This window comes from Caretta caretta, chromosome 4 (assembly GCF_965140235.1).
Source record: "Caretta caretta isolate rCarCar2 chromosome 4, rCarCar1.hap1, whole genome shotgun sequence".
Lineage (NCBI taxonomy): Eukaryota > Metazoa > Chordata > Testudines > Cheloniidae > Caretta > Caretta caretta.
Genome location: NC_134209.1, coordinates 140053302 through 140072497, shown reverse-complemented (window position 1 = coordinate 140072497; position 19196 = coordinate 140053302). Strand labels below are relative to the sequence as shown.

The 19196-nt window shown below is 48.9% G+C and overlaps 1 protein-coding gene across 2 annotated transcripts in view; it reads right to left on the bottom strand.

Annotated features, from left to right (window-relative positions):
* The window catches only part of SMYD1 (SET and MYND domain containing 1), a 51065-nt gene that overhangs the window by 25397 nt on the left and 6472 nt on the right, over positions 1-19196 (bottom strand). For both annotated transcript variants that reach the window (XM_048849208.2, XM_048849209.2), the window contains exons 2-3: positions 7014-7190; positions 1450-1663 (exon numbers count right to left, since the gene is read on the bottom strand). In XM_048849208.2, coding sequence (XP_048705165.1) covers positions 1450-1663; positions 7014-7190 — 391 coding nt within the window. The remainder of the gene's footprint in view (positions 1-1449; positions 1664-7013; positions 7191-19196) is intronic.

Genomic DNA, 19196 nt, shown 5'->3' with positions numbered 1-19196 from the left:
TGGTGTATGTTACAGCATCCTCATGTCAACTCTCACCAGTAGCAGGGCCAGACAGAGAATCAGAGCCATAACTGGTTCACTGAGGCCCACAGGCACCGACTTTCTCATTTCCACGGGTCTGCTCGACCCCTGCTCCGCCCCAGGTCCTGCCCCCACTCCAACCCTTCCCCCAAGGCCCCACCCCGCCCCGCCTCTTCCTGTCCCTACCCCACTGCCACCCCGCCTCTTCCCACCCCTGATAGGTCCCCAGCCCACCCTGCCTCTTCCCACCCCCACTCTGCCACCACCCCACCCCCTTCTGCCTTGGAGTGCGCTCCTCCCTTGCTCTGCCCCCTCCCTCCCAGTGCCTCCTGCCCGCTGCTGAACAACTGATCCGTGGCAGGTGGGAGGTGCTGGCAGGGAGGGAGAGGAGTTGATCGACAGGGCCACCGGTGGGTGCTGAGCACCCACTGTTTTTTTTCCTTGGGTGATCCAGCCCCGGAGCACCCACAGTGTCAGCACCTATGCTGAGGCCTCCCTCTCTGCTACACCAAGCAGAGCACAGTTTACCACTGGGCAAGTCACTTGGACTCTCTGCGCCTCAATTCCCCATTTACGAATGAGGAACTGAGGCAAAGAGAGACTAAATGACTTGCTCCAGGTCACATAGGAATTCTGGTATTGGGGGAAGCTCCTCACTGTTTGTAAAGGGTCTGGAGAGCCTCTGGTAAAAAGAGCAAACTACTTTACTGGGAAATGGTGTTCTGACCACACCTAACAGCTTATGCATATGCATGAGGGTTTCAACCCTCTTTTCCTTATCTATACATCCACACCCTGTGAATACTGGGGTGGCCCGTTTTACATAGGTTGTTTCTTAGTTCCTCTTATTCTCATAGCAGCTACACATAACATGGACTCTGCAGTCAGGACAGGACATTCCATGATATTACAATCAGGTGTCTCATGATCTTGGTCAACAACTTGCAGTTTATTGCCATCTAGGTTTCCATAATGTTAACTATTGGCACATCTTTTTCAGTAATCTTGTGACCTTACTGACATAGGATTATTCCTAGGTCATCCACTCATGTCAAGTGTTCTTAAGTCTATGGCCTAGTTTGGCTAAACAAAAATCTTACAGGCCTCAACCTGTAGGCCTTGCATTCCAGCCATGCTTTACTTATGTATCTAATACACACTCATCACTCCTAAATACTTGTCAACCTTATACTTCTATAATACTACAATTTAAATCTATTTAACATACACTGATTATATATGCAATAGCATATGCATTGACCAGAGCACCACATAGCACAATGATAAATGGATGATAAAATGAACTAATTGGTTACAGGAGTCAATGGCAGAAGGCTCATTTTCAACCTTCTTTGTGAACTCAGCATAGCCCTTGTCCTTGAGCATTATAAATAGCTCTCACTTTGTTCTCCCGGGAGGCTGACATACCACTCCGAATATATGAGAGATGTACTGCATGCCAAACTGCTGACTCTGTGGGGGCCAGAAGTTGAGGAAACTCTCCACGTCGGCCCTCAGCTCTTTCTTCTCCTCTTCTCCAAAGTTCTCCACATGGTTTTGCAAGTCGTCGATGGAGACCAAGCAGCCCTCCGTAAGGCCACCTCCCTCTCTCTCTATCCTCCACATGATGCGGGCTGCCAGCCTGGCCAATACAGAAGCATGTTAGGAAACTCCAATGTGCTTGTGCAATCCACAGACAATCAAACCCAGGCCCAGCAAGGCGGCAGGAGGCATCACACTGCACTAGGGCAAAGCAGGGGTAGGATTTGGCCTTGATGATTCTCATCTGGAATTAGTTCAATCAATGGCTCCTGGCTCCCTTCGCAGGTAGCTACCAATATAACTGAACATGGCCTTCAAAGCACCGAAGGAAAACAATGCAGAGTCTTAAAGCAGAACAGTGATGAAACTTTTCTGTTATTCATGTCCTCTCTCTAGTTGTGTAAAGCACGAAACTTTTAAACCAGGGAGTTCAGTAATTTTTTCATTTTTAAAATATGGTATGAAATGTATCAACTTGTGACTATAGTTACTGTGCTCACCTGGCCCTCATCACCTGGGTATCTGAGCACCTCACACTGTTTAATGTATACATCCTCCAAGGGTAGGGAGTGGGTGCTACTACCCCCATTTTACAGATGGGGAACTGAAACAGACAAAGTGACTTGTCCAAGATCACAGAGAAAGTCCAGGGCAGAGCAAGGAATTGAACCTGGGTCGCCAGCTCTCACTCTAACCATTAGTCAATCCTTCCTCTACAGAGTCATTAAGCTGAGAAATGGCACCTTCTTATTCACCACACCCACTCTCCACTCTATGTGTATCCTCTGGGACTCCAGCACCACCCCGGCAGCATGGAAGGCCTGACAGAACTCTCACAGCTAGTGGCTGCCTAGTGGACCCCCCATGAAGGGGAATCCCCCTGTGGAGTGGAGCCATCGAAGGATAATACACCCTAAGCTCCACAGGCCCCGTGGGTGGACGATGTGCAGAGTGCAACTGTTAACAAGTTAGTTTAAAAGTGGCAATGCAGTCTCCATCCTTCCTCTGCTTGTCCTGCAGGCTGAACACCCACACTGGTGGTTGGCAACACACACTCCAATGCCAGCGCCGTCTGAGTGATTGCTAACCCCTGGAGCTATGTTTGCCACTAGCTAACAATACCTTTCAGTCTCATGTATCACAAAGGTTTATTTTTATACAGAGGCTATTAATAGCTAGCCTGATAAGTGAAGAAACTCTACAGTGAGGCAAAGACTAAACGCAGGGAAAGCAGGTGGCAATTCCATGTCCTAGCAAAAGCCAACCTGCCTTTTAACTTCATATTTTAAGGGGAGATTAACTTCCTTCATTGTAGAGATGTTTGTTATTTTCTGGATGGTGAGAGCTGTCAACTTTGCTGTTGGAAGGAACGGCTTTTAGACATACCTTCCTTAGGGCTACCAGCAGATTCCCCAATTTATTTGGAGTGGGCAAGTGAAAGGCCAAAGCTATTCCCAGATCCCCTCACCGCTCTAAGCTGTCTGTCCCCCCAGCTCCAAATATTCAGTAGCTTCCCAAGCAATGAATGGATTTTCCTCTCCTCTGCTGTGTTATTTATACAGGGCTGGAAGCATACACAGCACTGTTCAGTAGGTGTTTGGGGTTGGACAAATAACAGTTCCTTGCCCCAAAGAGCATGTATGGGTACAACAGTGTGACACAATACAAAACAAACACAGAGTGGCATACGGTCAGGGTCAGATGGTACTACAGGTCCATCTCCCAAGAGGCCCTAGGCCTCAGAGGCCCCCAAAACCCTTCCAAGCAACGGCAGATCACACGCAGAGTCCAGGGCCCAACAGAACTTCAAGCCCCAGTTCCATCGCGGGAGGCCCGACTGCTGGAGAAAAGTGAGGACAGGGATTCAGTTGGGGTCAGGCTGGACTCAGCTGCCCAGTGTTTGAATACAGTGTGCTTCTGTGACAGCCACCCTCTTAGCCAACACACCGGGGGCCTCCACAGCTTCAAGCACGAACTGATACAGTTTGAGCTAGAGCCCAGCTCCCAAGCTGGGGGCTGTAACAACTCATATCCTCCTTGAATTAGTGGGTTATACTACAGCGCTACGTTACCTGAGGCACTCTGTAAGGCCCAGCATGTTTACGTGCTGAATTCAAACACCCAGGGCAGCAAATGGCAGGTGGGCAGTGCATGGGGCAAGCCAAGAACTGAGTCACAGCAGAGGTGTTTCCAACTTCAGCGGGGAAGGGAGAAAAGGGACTCTCCCCATACTATCCCTCTGGGTGATGCAGTACACAGAGCATAACCCCTTCCCAGAGCATCTTCAGAAACCCCTTCTGGTGGTGAAACACTGGAATGCGTTACCTAGGGAGGTGGTAGAATCTCCTTCCTTAGAAGTTTTTAAGGTCAGGCTTGACAAAGCCCTGGCTGGGATGATTTAACTGGGAATTGGTCCTGCTTCGAGCAGGGGGTTGGACTAGATGACCTTCTGGGGTCCCTTCCAACCCTGATATTCTATGGTTCTGTCTCCTTTCCTTGGTGGCCCTCGCCTGCTGGCTGAAATACTGTGTGCGGTCAGTACAGCATGATGCAATGCAAAGCACACTCAGCCATGTGCATCTCTGAGGGCCCAACTCCTTCTAGGGACGAGTGAGGAAATGGTCTGAGAGGGGAAGGAGGCTGACTAATTCTTTGTTTTGCATTCTCCTCCGCTGTGTATTGTAGACGGACCTTTAGCTGCCAATGATCCTCACCATGCTGCATGCCACAGCCATTCAGACCTTCACAGAGAGAGCAGGGATGGAGATTGTAAGTCCCTTGGGGCAGGGACGGTCTATGTTTGTACAGTGCCTAGCACAATGGGGTTCTGGTCCAGGATGAGGGCTTCTAGGTGCTCGCACGATACAAATAATAAATAATAATAACTCTGATCTGCCTGCTCCAAAAATCACAGGCCCCTATCACTTGAGCTAAAAGGGAATTTCCTATTGCTCTATCTAGTGTAGAATCTAGGACACACAAGTGAGCAGTTCTGATTCCATACATTAGAGCAGTGCTCACCAACTGGTCGACTGGTCAATCCTCGAGACTCTCCCAGTAGATCGCAATCTCCAGTGGTGCAGCGGGGCTGCCCACTGCCGCTAAGGCAAGTTCCCTGCCTGCCCTGGCCCCACGCCCCCTCAGCCCCAGGGAGCAGGGGTCTCCGCACACTGTCCTGCCTGCAAGCACAGCCCCTGCAGCTCCCATTGGCGGGAATGGGGAACTGTGCAGGGGTGGTGCCTGCAGAGAGGGGCAGTGCGCAGAGCCACGTGCCCCCTGCCCGCCCGCCCGCCCACCCAGGGACTGCAGGGGCGCGTTGGCCCTTCCAGGAGCAGCATGGAGCCAAGGCAGGCATGGAGCCTGCCTTAGCCTTGCTGCACCTCCGCCCGGGAGCCACCCGAGGTAAGTGCCGCCTGGCGGGAGGCCGCACCCCAAACCCCCAGCCCTGAGCCCCCTCCCAGAGCCAGCACCCCAAACCCCCTCCTGAACCCCAACCCCCTGCCCCAGCCCTAACCCCCTTCCAGAGCCCACACCCCAAACCCCCTCCTGAACCCCAACACTCTGCCGCAGCCCAGAGCCCCCTCCTACACCCCAACTCCCTGCCCCAGGCTCTGCCCAGAGCCCCCTCCCACACTGCGAACGCCTCGGCCACAGCCCAGAGCTCACACCCCCTCCTGAACCCCAACCCTCTGCCCCAGCCCGGTGAAAGTGAGTGAGGGTGGTGGAGAGTGAGAGATGGGGTGGGGGGTGGAGTGAGCGGGGTGCAGCTTTGGGGAAGGGGTGGAACCTCAGGGAAGGGAGCAGGGTAGATCCTGGGTTACCCTTAAATTCAAAAAGTGATCTTGGGTAAAAAGGTTGGAGACCACTGCTCTAAAGGGCAGTGGTGCACACACTCACCAATTCACAGCCATATTTTATATACTACATTACGCTATTTCCCCTAGTCTTTGAAACGTTCTTGTGGCTTCCCGTCACCCAGGACTTTCACAAATAAATCACTGACCTTGGGATTTGGCCTCCAGGATTCAGACAGGAATCAAAATCAGTGTGTCCAGTTGGACACAAGTGAAATTTCTGCTTGGATCTCTCTCCACATTTCCTCACCTGACCAAACCATTCAGGCTGGGTTTGGCTTGGTAGGCTCTGCTAAGAGAGATGCTTTGGGAGCAGATGCAGCCTATCCTGCTGACCAATCTTGTCTCACTGTTTCCTTGCGCTCTCCAGTTGGTCTGCCTGTATCTCCCTGTTGTTCCTTGCCTCATACTTCGATTGTAAGCTCTTAGGGGTGGGGTCCTGGTCCGTGACTAAGGGTGCTAGGAACCACAGTGATACAAATAATAGCAAGACACAGAAAGGTAGGGACTTGGTAGGCAGAGGATGGAGTGACACCCTGTAAGTCTGTTTTAACCTTTTGTGGGCTTGGCACCAAACATATTTGAGGGCCCCCATGGAGTGGGAAGGGGCTCAGTCCCTTTAGTGAGGCAGGGGCTGGGAGCAAGCACTGTGGGACAGAAGGAGGGGTCTGTCCCCAGAATGAGGAAGGGGCCGGGGACATGCATAGCAGGGCTGGGAGGGGGGGAGAGACAGGATCCCCCCAGAGTGGCGCAGAGCCGGTACCGACTTCTCTCCACCAGAGCCGGGTTCTTGGGAGCCAATTCTCTCTCTCCAGCTGAGCTGCAGCTCCTCCAAGCAGCAGCAGCTGCTCTTCCTGCCCTCCTGGCGGGGAGGCTGATTGAGGCTGATTGTGGTTACTCCTGTAACCGAACTTTTAGTGTCCAGTCAGCACTGCTGACTGGACGCTACCAGGTCTGCTTTTTGACTGGACTTTCCAGTCGAAAACCGGACACCTGGCAACAGGGGCGCTGGAACAGGGGCATCAGGGGTCACCTTTAAAAGTGGGAAGCAATGCCCTCCCACTTTTTCCCTACCTTAAGGGCAAGCGACAGATAGGGAAGGGTGGAGAGGAGCGAGCGGCAAGCAGGGCCTCGGGGAAGAGGCAGAATGGGAGTGGGAAGAGGCGGAGCAAAGGCAGGGCCTTGGGAAGAGGCTGAATGGGGATGAGGCCTTGGAGCGAAGCACAGGCAGGGCCTTGGGGGGAAGGGTGGAGCCGGTGGGGGGGCAGGGTCACAGTCCAGGCACCGGTGCCCCCACACACACACACTTCTAGGGAGCTTCCAGCACTGCTGCCTGGCAAACATATGAGTGTGGGCCCAGCACGATGGAGCCATTGTTGCCATTGTAAACCTGGTACTGGTTTTGGCCTAGGGCTATGATCCTTGGGCTCTTCCTAGCTCTTTGTCACCAGCTCTTTGTGGAGGCATCACTCCTGCCTAGATCTGATTTAGGCTCTATCTTGATTTCCAAACCATAGAAGGGAAGGCCCCTCTCAAGCCTACATTCTTCAGGCCTACTCAAGAACCAGACCAAAATCAACACTCTCGCCCTCTCACCTGATGTTTTCATTGGGCGCTTTCCCATGCGCCTTGATGGCAGAGCACTCATGTTTGTGGTTCAGCCACGCATCCCTCTGGCAGGTTCGATCACAGTAGTGGGCAAACTTACACTGACCACAGCGGTGGAGCTTCTCCTGCCTTTTAAAGCAGGTGTGGCAGACCAGGTGAGTAAGGCTAAAAAGACAAAAGGAGATGGCAGTCAGCACCCAGGAAAAGTCCATCGGATCCCAATCCAAACTTCCCAGCTGGTCCCTGGCTCCATGAAGATGTTCCCTGGGAGGATAGCCTAGGTCCCAACTGTGACGTTGCAGTCCATATGTTTTATGGAAATATGCTTATGAGTGTGAATATGATGTAACTGGAATATGCTTTATGCAAAAGGTCTCTTTTAAGGTATAATTATAAAGCTTATAACCTACTGAATATATTCATCCTATTTGTATGAATGTATCATTCTTGTATCTGAAACTAGGAATATGAAATATAACTCTGAGGTCCTATTGTAATTATGCAAAGGGTGGACCATTAATGGTGGTTTAGAATCTTGATGGCTCCCATTGACTAGGACAATTGGTTGTAAATGGTTTATTTACCTGCAAGCCTTCCTGTGTATGTGTGGGCCAGCCCATGGGTAATGAAGAATGAGGTTTTACAGTGACATGTGACCATGTCACATGACACCGGAATCCATCTTAAATCTGGTACTTTTCCATTTAGAAGGAGGGGTGGGGACCGAGAGAGACAAAAGATTCCCGCCTTGTGCCAAAGCTATTAAAGGGGGTGGAGCAGGACAAAGAATCCCAGTCATTAGAAAACCCCTGTTTACCACCTAAGATGTCTGCTGGAACTAACAAGTACTGGGGAAAGGATTGGGCCCTGACTAGGAAGGAGTCTAGTCTGTGAAATAAGCTTATTGGAACATCTCTGAGGGTGAGATATTACCTGAAATCAGTTTCTTAATGTATTAGGCTTAGACTTGCATGTTTTGTTTTATTTTGCTTGGTGACTTACTTTGTTCTGTCTGTTATTACTTGAAACCACTTAAATCCTACTTTTTATACTTAATAAAATCACTTTTGTTTATTAATATACCCAGAGTAATATTATATATATATATATATATATATATATATAAAATATACAGTATATAATACCTGAGGAAGCAAAAAACTGTGCATCTCTCTCTATCAGTGTTATAGAGGGCGGACAATTTATGAGTCTACCCTGTATAAGCTTTATACAGAGTAAAACAGATTTATTTGGGTTTTGGATCCCACTGGGAGCTGGGTGTCCGGGTGCTGGAGGTAGGTAACATGAGGAGCTGATTTTAGTTAAAGTCTGCAGCTTTGGGAGCATGGTCCAGACCCTGAGTCTGTGCTGCAGCAGGTTTGCATGTCTGGCTCAACAAGGCAGGGCTCTGGAGTCCCAAGCTGGCAGGGAAAACGGGCTCAGAGTAATTTCAGCACATCAGGTGACAGTTCCAAGGGGGTCTCTGTGACCGAACCCATCACACCAACCCCATGAGGTCATCACACCCAATAAACTGAATAATACTGAGCAATATATTCCACATGCCTATCGGGAAGGAAGGATAAACATTTCAAGCAAAGTGCAGTTATTATCAATGTCTTTGCCAAGTGCTGTTGCCTCTTTCCTGGGCTATAAGTATGAAAGAGCTTTTTGTTTAAAAGAGGGAACAAATGGATGCATTCCCCAGTCCTCCAATCTTCCTGTCTTCAGCATATGCACTCCTGGTTCGTATCATCATTGCTAAAGGGACACTGTTTTCCCGGTAGGCTCTTGTTAAAACATTAGCTGCCTGTCCACTGAGAATTTCCTTCTAAAAATTCATTTAGTGAGTCTTTAGAGGGGTAGCCATGTTAGTCTGTATCAGCAAAAACAACGAGGAGTCCTTGTGGCACTTTAGAGATTAACAAATTTATTTGGGCATCGGCTATAGTCCATGAAAGCTTATGCCCAAATAAATTTGTTAATCTCTAAAGTGCCACAAGGACTCCTCGTTGTTTTAGTGAGTCTGTCACTCAGCAGAACCTCTTTACACTGGTGTAACTCAAGAGTAACTCCTTTGAATTCAACAGATTACACTGATTTCAAACCTGCGTGAGAACCCAGGTGCCAAGCTCTCTGTGGCTCCATGGGGGACATTTCTCACAGGCAAGAGAGAAGCCCTAATTTTCACCCCCTCTAGCCCCCATGCAATGGCAGGGGTGGGACAGGCAGGCCTAAATCCCTCAGTGCACTGGGAACAAAGAGGAGTGGGAGGCAGGAGGTGAGAACTCCCCCCTTCACCCTCTCCAACTCTCTCTGGAAGCAGGTAAAGACACTCACACACTCACCAATGTTCCCAAATTATTTTCCCCTGTGTGTCGAATGAAAAGCAGCCAAGCTGAGGGTTTAAAACCTAGGAGTGCTGCCCCAGCCAGTCCCCACCCCCCACTTATTTTCTCTCTCTTATTCCCTCTCCTTCCTCCCTCCCCACTGATTCACCCTCCCTCAGCCATGAATTCATGAAAGTGATTACTATGATTCTACAAGTCTCCCATAAGGGGCTGCTGCTAGCAAATCCATCTTGATAGACAGGAGTGCTTGCTCTGTCCACTGGGACATTTCTGCCACCTTCACACACCCCAGCAATACGTATCATGGGGCTCCCTGGCTCCCTCTCCAAAAGATAGTACCCAAAGGCCCCAGCCAGAGCTGTTCTGTCTCCCACAATAGTTGGGAGGGTCCTGATTTTCAGCACCCCCTTGGGGATACCAGTTTCTATCTCCCATTTTAATTGAGAGGTACGGTTGCCACCTCCAGTGCCTAATTTCTAATGAAAGAGGTACCTGGGCTCAAGCAGTTTTTTTACTTTCATAACTGACACGGGAAGCGCAGAGGAGCCAGGACTATGAGCTGCCAAGCCTAGAGGTGCCAGGGCTCAGCCCTGGCAAGCCCCAGCATAAATTAAGAACTGGTCACCTCTGAGGTACAAAAAAGGGGGACATCTGGGATGATCCTGGGACCATAAAATGGGACAGTGTTTACTGAGCATCCTCACAGATTTCTGAGGAGAGCTACCTCCAAAAAGGGGACAATACTGGGAAAAACCTGAACAGGTGGCAACTCTACTGGATGGGCTGAGACAGAGAACTTGCCTAGGGCATAAGCCGTCCGTAACCCACCCACCACCATAGACACATGGCAACAGCACTGGATAGCAATAAATCACCTAGAGATATTTGTAACTAGACGGCTAGTGTTGATATGCGCCACTGCCTTCTAATGGATGGCTACAGCTCTGCTTCACTGGTTAGGTATGTAAGCTGTCTCACAGAAATCAAAGGGGCCACTCATATGCTTAAAGTTAGCTCATGTACCTTGCTGAATTGGGGCCTGTCCGAGTAAAGTGCACACTCTTAGGACAATCCATGGGAACGGTACAGCTTGTTACCATATGACTGACTACCATTGTTTACAAAGCATTTACCATGTTCTCTCTGCAATTAATCCTTGTCACAATTGTAGCTCCCTCCATCTACCTGGCTAATGTTTACCGCGTCAATTTCCTTTCCCCTAAGAGCCTGTCTAACTCCTGGAAAAACAGGTTTGTGACTGTTAGGGTGCATTGCAGACATGATCCTTTGCATAAAGAAATATTAGGAGCCTGAGAGTTTCCAGCACACAGGTCGGATTGGGAAACAAGGAAAATGTCATAGAAACCTTACCGACTGTTCCACCTGAAACACAGCATATAACTTATGGTGTAGGAATAAGAAAAACAAATGCACTTTTTTAATCCAGTTCACCCTCGGTCTGGCAGGAACTGAAAACATGAAAGCACTAATTAAAAAAAAGTCTGTAATGTGAAGTAGGTATGGCACCAAATGGGTAAAACAGTAATGGCCTCTCTGCCATGATGCTGACAATAGGTAGAAATAGACATTGACCACAAGCTTAGGGACAGCTGGAGGAATGATCCAGTGGTTCAGGTCCTAGCCTGGGACTTTAGAGTTATGGGTTCAGTTCTCTGTCCTACGTGACCCTGGGTGAATCATCTAGGGTACATCTACGCTGCAGCCAGGTGCGTGATGGGCAATTACCTGCACTAGCTTCCATCTCGCTAGCTTGCTAAAAATAGCAGTGAGCATGCTGCAGCGTGAGCTGCACAAGCGAGCACATGTCTGGAGGAAGAGGAGGAGGGGGAGGATCAGCAGCTCACACCGCTGTGTCCTCACTACTACTTTCAGTGAGCTACTAGATTAAAGAAGTGTGGGTACCTGTATCCAAGCTGCTATTCACTGCCCTGGCTGCAGTGTAGATGTACCCTAAGAAGAGGTCTACACGGTAATCAGAGCACGCATGAACCGACCTGAGCTTGTTTTGATCTAGCTGCCAAACGACAATAGCAGGGAAGCTGCGGGTGTAGTGCCCTGCATCAAAGAGGTACTGTGAGGACAAATAAAGATATTAAAGGTTGTGAGGCACTCTCATTCTCCCACCCAGACAAAGAGGACTTTATGATGAAAAGTCACTTACACCAAAAATCACACCACATCAGGTTGCTCCCAGTCCCAAGAGATTGGTTACTTACCCTAGATCAATTGGTACTCCAGATTTTACACCAAAGATCTTACACTGGCAGCCAATTCTATAGTAAAACTAACTAAAGGTCTATTAGCTAAGGAAGTGAGAGTTATTGAGAGGTTATATTCACAGGTGAGTCATGGTTTGTCATTTCAAATGGTGGCAGTGATGTAATAAACTGCCAGTTTCCCAAATGTCTTTCGGGGTACCCCGATTATCTGTGGGGATCTCCAGTTTGCATCTAGTACATTTCTCTGTAAGAGTCTGAACAGTCCAGAGATCCTGCTTTGAATCCATACTTATAGTGTCTTCTCACAGAAAACAAGCTGACAGTGTCACTACCCACATGGGCTTTTCCTTTGAGGACAGAGAGTGAGGAACTCATTTAGAGTCTTTGACCTCCGATCAGGGCCGGTGCAACCACTAGGTGAACTAGGTGGTCGCCTAGGGCGCCAAGTGGTTGGGGGCGGCCAAAAGCACGCTCTGGGGAGGCGGTGGAGCAGAGGTGAGCTGGGGCAGGGGGGCGCAGGGAGGGCCACCTGCAGGAAGTAATGGGGGGGGGCGGCGCACAGGAGAACCGCTCCCGCCCCAGCTCACCTCTGCTCTGCCTCCTCCCCTGCGCACACCGCCCCGCTCTGCTTCTCTCCCTCCCAGGCTTGCGTGCCAAACAGCTGATTGGCGCCGCAAGCCTGGGAGACAGGAGAAGCGACGGTGTGCTCGGGGAGGAGGCGGAGCAGAGGTGAGCTGGGGCAGGGAGTTGCTGCACACGGCTCCCCGGGCCGAGGGAGGGGGCGGCAAGGAGCTGCCGCACGGCTCCCTGGGCCAAGGGGAGGGAGGGAGAGAGGGGGCAGCAGGGAGTTGCCATACGGCTCCCTGGGCCGAGGGGAGGGAGGCAGGGAGGGGGCGGCGGGGAGCTGCTGCAGGGGGGGTGCCTCAAGGCGGGGGCGGGGCAGGGAGCTGCCGCAGGGCTGGGGGGCGGCGGGCGCAAGGTCGAAGTTTCACCTAGGGCACAAAAGATCCTTACACCGGTCCTGCCTCCGATCATTACACACAATGACCTCTTGCTTTGAAATTAGCACTTTTCTGTTAAATTTCACCATTTGTATTCCACAAGGCCTCTTCCTGTTTGATGGGTTATTTCGTTATGGGATATGCACAATGTAAACGTTTGCTAGTATAGTGTAACAGGATACAGATAAGTGAAAACAACGCAACTAACATCCCATTAGTTTTCATGAAGTTTAAACACCAAATGCACTCTTCTACATTTAACAGTTACTTTGATCTATACTAACACACAAGTGAATTAACCCAGGGCTTCGGCATGAGCTGGCACCTGGTCCTCCATCATCACAAGTGGTACTCAGGGTAAGGATAGGCAGGATCAGGTCCTACATATGTAATGATTGAAATGTTGCCTCACACTGACTTGACTGTGCTCCCAGTGAAATCACTGGAAGTTTGTCCATTGGTTCAATGGCAGCAAAATCAGGCACTAAAAAAGGAGCTAACTTTGCTTTCTCCTGAATAAAACCATATATACACATAGGAATCTGTTTACCTATCACTGAAGTGGGATCCAATGTGTCAGCTGTCTAGCAGTATACACGCAACATTAAATCATAGCTGAGGCCAGGAAATAAAGACAGGTTTCAGAGTAACAGCCGTGTTAGTCTGTATTCGCAAAAAGAAAAGGAGTACTTGTGGCACCTTAGAGACTAACCAATTTACTGTATGCATCCGATGAAGTGAGCTGTAGCTCACGAAAGCTTATGCTCAAATAAATTGGTTAGTCTCTAAGGTGCAACAAGTACTCCTTTTCTTTTAGGAAATAAAGAAGAATTCTAAAAAACTGCAAAATTACTGACCGCAGGTAGGATTTTAGGTGACAGACTGTAATATTAGCCAAATGCAGCCAGGCGATTAGCATTAACAACCATGATAGGATGTTAGTAATGAATCAAGTGCACTTTGGCAAATTGAAAGGTTAGCAATTTAGAACTTGACACTGATGTCTTCATAGGCTCATCACCAGCCTACTATTAAACCTACAAGGTAACGAGTAACCTCTCTAGGTTATGTGCCACACATTTCAAGAGGATTTTATACCCTTGTGTTTGCTCTTTAGAACACCTTCCTCTTTCATGCAGACTGGCTGGCGATGGCAGGTTTCTCAGAAGAACCAGCTGTCCCCAGAAAGTTCACTTGAAATGCAAGGGACATTTATATCCAGAGGACACAACAGGTGCAGCCAGCTGGCTCTGTAGTTTACTAGCTTACAGTTTACACTTCAAAGGGTGAGATTTAGACTTTCCTCTCCAAGTGCATAAGGGCTTCACTTGTGTCTCTCATAAAACACATTGGAAGTGCCAGTAGCACACTATCCTTTCTTTGATTGTGCCCAATGTCAGATACTTCAGAGGGAGGCAGAAGCCCACCCATAATGCACCTAACTCTACAACTTTCATCCATATAGCTGCCTCTCCTGGTCACTTGCTTTGTTTGGAAAAAAGGGGAAGCCACTTCTCTCCTCTGCCGTAAGCCCCAGAACCTTCAGGATCCTTCCACCCCAGTCTCTGATACAGTTATACCATGAATGAACTGGAAACTTAGGATATGTCTATGTGCACAGGCTAGCCTGCCTATGCTAGCTTGAACCTGGTTAGCACTGGTAACAAAGGCAATGAATACAGCACAGCCTTGGCTAGCAAACTGAGTACGTTTGGAGCAGCAGGAGAGTGAGTTTGTGTGTGTGTGTGTGTGTGTGTCCGGGGGCGGGGGGAAGGGGGGGAGTGAGAGAGCCTGGATTTGTGCTGGACATGGCCCACCTTGATTACCATGCACATTGTAGGGAGAGTGGTCACTTTGGATGAGCTATTACCAGCAGGAGAGTGAGTTTATGTGTGTATGAGGGTGTGGGGGTGAGAAAACCTGGATTTGTGCTGGAAATGGCCCACCTTGATTATCATGCACATTGTAGGGAGAGTGGTCACTTTGGATGAGCTTTTACCAGCAGGAGAGTGAGTTTGTGTGTGTGGTTTTTGGAGGGGGGTGAGGGGGTGAGAGAACCTGGATTTGTGCAGGAAATGGCCCACCTTGATTATCATGCACATTGTGAAGGGAGTTGTCACTTTGGATGGGCTATTACCAGCAGGAGAGTGAGTTTGTGTGTAGGGGGGTGGAGGGTGAGAAAACCTGGATTTGTGCTGGAAATGGCCCAACTTGATGATCACTTTAGATAAGCTATTACCAGCAGGACAATTACCAGCAGGGAGGAGGTATTGTTTCATGATCTCTGTGTGTATATAAAGTCTGCTGCAGTTTCCACGGTATGCATCTGATGAAGTGAGCTGTAGCTCACGAAAGCTCATGCTCAAATAAATTGGTTAGTCTCTAAGGTGCCAAGTCCTCCTTTTCTTTTTGCGAATACAGACTAACACGGCTGTTACTCTGAAACCTGAGTACGTACTGACGGGCCATGTCGAGCTTGTACTGCTCACACTGAAGCTCACACTGAGCCTTCTTCAATGCTGTTGTTACCTGCACCAGCTGGGTTCAAACTAGTTCAGGTAGGCTAGCCTGTGCACAGATTTTGCTTAGACAGTGGTCAGTGGGTGTAAAGAAGTCTAAGAGTGTCTTATTGAGTACAAGAGAATCCAAATAAGCGTAACAAGGTCTAACCTACCAGCCAAAGGCCTCAAGCAATGCATTATTGTGCTAGGTAGGCACAGCGATGCACCTAGAAGGGAGAATCCTTGCTCCAAAGAGCTCACAATCTAAATAGACAGGACAGGCAAAGGAGGCATTATTTATTAGTGCCGCCATGAGTGCAGGGCTCTAGACTAGATGACCTCTCCAGGTCCCTTCCAGTCCTATGATTATCACCTACCTTTTGCAAATGGAAAACCGAGGCTGAGAGAAACTATGCATGGGAGGTTTCAGAGTAACAGCCGTGTTAATCTGTATTTGCAAAAAGAAAAGGAGTACTTGTGGCACCTTAGAGACTAACCAATTTATCCAATGAAGTGAGCTGTAGCTCACGAAAGCTTATGCTCAAATAAATTGGTTAGTCTCTAAGGTGCCATATGCATGGGAGCTCTGTGCCAGAGATGGGACTTCAACCCAGAGCTTCAGAGGCCTCGTCCAGTGCCCACACAGCCATCCTTCCTCGCTACTTAAAAGGGAAAGGCCAGCCCAGTTCTAATTCGTCTAGCATTGCTACCTGCGCTGCTAACGACATACGCCTTGCTCCCTCCCTTCACCCAAGGTTTTGCAACACAAACAGAGCTTTATTAAGCGACAATTACAAACAAGATTATAGGCAGAGTGTAAAGTCCCATGTTAAACTGTGGCTTGTAGGATGACAATGATCAGGCATGCTGGAATGCTAACAATAGGCAGGCTGGCCAGCAGGTTCCATGCTAATAGCAGGAGCAGTGGCCTGCTCTCTTGAGTCAAACGGCAGAACTGGGTGCTGGTCAGAAATGCAAGACTGTGTTCTGTCAGCTGTCAAGTCATGGGGGCAGAAAGGTGCAGCAGAGATTACGCTCCTTGTAAGGCAGCAAAGAGCCACAGGACTGATAAAAACACACAAGTGTACTGTACTGGGAAGCAAGGAGAAAGATAATGCCTGGGAATGGAGGAGTCCTCCCCACTGTCGTTAAGGGGAGCCATCTTGCTGCACACATGTAGACAGCAGCTGAAAAAGGTTTGTAAACAATGTACCCGTCAAAGCAAAGGAAGGTTTTCTGGAGGATGTGCTGCAGCAGAACCGCTGACCCCCCCCCCATGAGAGCAGGAAGAAAGAGGAAGTTACTCACCTTGTGCAGTAACGATGGTTCTTCGAGATGTGTGTCCCTATGGGTGCTCCACTTTAGGTATCTGTATGCCCCTGCACCTCTAATCGGAGACTTTCGGTAGCAGTGTCCCATTGAGCCCTCACATGTGCTCTCCCTCCCTTGTGGTCTGCCTTGAGTCTATTTAGCACTGCATGGGTGAACCCCCCTCACTTCCTTCTCTACCACAGAGCCCTATAGAGAACTCCGAAGTAGAGGGGAGGAGGGTGGGTTGTGGAGCACCCATAGGGACACACATCTCGAAGAACCATTGTTACTGCACAAGGTGAGTAACTTCCTCTTCTTCTTCGAGTAGTGTCCCTATGGGTGCTCCACTTTAGGTGACTCCAGAGTAGTACGTACCACTGAAGGCTGGGACTTCGGAGCGGAGTCTTTCACTACAGAGAGTACTGTGGAATCGAAGATGGTGTCAGCGGCCAAATCTGCAGTGATCGCATAATGTTCTGTGAAAGTATGGACAGAGGCCCCAATCATTGCTCTATAGATTGGGGAGATAGGGGTATCCCTATGGAATGTGACTGAGGTAGGAACTGATCTCATGGAGTGCATATGGACGGAAGCAAGCTGTGCCCTTGCTAAGTGATTAATGCAACTAAAGTCCCGTTTGGATAGTCTTTGAGGAGATATCAAGAGCTTTTGGATCTTTCTGTGGACGAAAGGAAGAGTTTAGGGGATTTCCTGAAGTCCTTAGTCCTGTCCAAGTAGAATGCTAATGTCCTTCTAATATCTTTTATATGCACAATTGTCTCCCAGTTGTCACAATGTGGTTTTGGGGAAAAACAGGGAGATGGATCTGTTGATTCATATGGAAAGTGCAAAAAAGTAGGGAGAAACTTGGGATATGGCCTTAGAGTTGTTATTTTTTATTTTATTTATTTATTTATTTTAAAGACAAAGGCCATGAATGATGGGTGTGCCATCAGGGCCGCTATTTCTCCTATGAGCCTAGCTGAGGTGATGGGCAATTAGAAATGCTGTCGTCATGGACAGGTGTAAGAGAGAAAAAGTTGCCCTGGATTCAAAGGGAGGTCTATTCCAAGCCCTGAGAACTAGATTAAAGTCCCAGGCTGGAGCGGGTGGTGTCACATGAGGGAAGAGAGTCCCAATGCCCTTAAAGAGTCTACGCATTAGTTGTTGAGCAAACTCCAAGTGGGAAGCCATGTTTGCCATGAGATGTACCTTAAGGGAGCTGAGTGAGAGTTTAAAATGTAATGCAAAATCACAGGGAGGAAAGATGAGGTTGGGTCTGTCCGTTGGGAATGGTACAAACTTGGGAGTCGTTCCCATTTTGAAGATAGGTATGTGGAGGGGTCAACTTGTGGTTGTGTTGCAACATTTGTTTCAGCTTGTCAGAGCATTCTGCTTCTAAGCCTTGGAACAAAGAAAGATCCATGCCTGGAGGCAGAGGACCCATGGGTTGGGGTGAAGGGTCAGCCCATTGTTTTGAGAGAGCGGGTGAGGAATGGGCTGATGTCAGAGGAACAGGAGGGCATATTGCCATCTGCATCAGGTAAGGGAGCCAGACTTGTCATAGTCAAGAGGGGCAATCACAATAACTCTTGCTTTGTTTCATTGAATTTTCAACAGAATCTTGGATAGGGTAGGAAACTGGGAAAAGACATACAAGTGGGCCCTGTCCGCTGAGAAGATGAGGGCAACTGCCAGTGAATGTTTCCCCAAAGGGTGGCTATATCTTGAAGCACCTGTGAATTCAGTATACACTCATTGTCGTGAGAAAATTCCAACTGAGACTGTTGGTTATTCCGTTCTGTATCCCTTGTAGACAAACAGCTGAGATGAGCACATTGTGATGAGTGCATCAATTCCAAAGTTTGAATGCTGTCTTGCAGAGGGAGGGAGATCTGGCAGCTCCTTGGCAGTTTATACAAAACATACAGGTCACATTAAGTCCATCATAACCTTTGTGTGTTGTTTTTGATGAAAGGCAGAGTTTGTGCACAGGCACTCCTGACAGCCCCTAACCTCAGAAGAGTGATATGGAAGGTCATTTCTGTGGAAGGCCATCTGTCCTGAACCTTGTTGTTGTGCATGTGAGCTCCCCAGCATATTAGAGAGACATGTGTCTCCGGGTGGTGAATGTGAGCAGTGAGAGGAGTGATCTCACTTGTACTGCATCAGGTTGGTGCTGATAAAGTCCAGTCACTGTACCGGGGTTAGTATGCCTCTACAATAAAGTGAACCTTGGAGACTACCCTGTGTGGAGCAGTCTGTACCTATATGATCCTGCCTCAAAGGTAAGCAGTAGGAAATCTCCTGTACGATGGTTGTATTGAGATATGGAAATAGGCACCCTGTAAGTTCAGGGCTAGAAATCAATCTCTTTGCTCTAGAGCTGGTCCTAACTGCTGTGAAGTAAGGTAAGGTGACTTTTGAGTGCCGTGACAGGTGTATAGATGGCAGCTGATGCTGTACAGTATCATTGTTCAGGCCCCCGACCAGCTCATCAAAGTGCTTATAAGAGGCAGTTTGAGAGGTCATGGACTGGGGTGCAGACTGTTCTCACTTTTGAGCCCTGGGCCTCTTACACTGTGGCTCATAACAGCACAGAGACGGTGAGTATTGAGAAGATTGTGATCTGTGGTGTGGTTGAGAGGTATATCTTCTCTTCTGTTCCACAGTGTAGATTCCTAAGGAATGTGGTGCAGTCTGAGAATCCTTCAGGATGTGGAGAGAAAAATCTGTCTTCTCCGCAAAGAGTTTGATCCTTCAAATT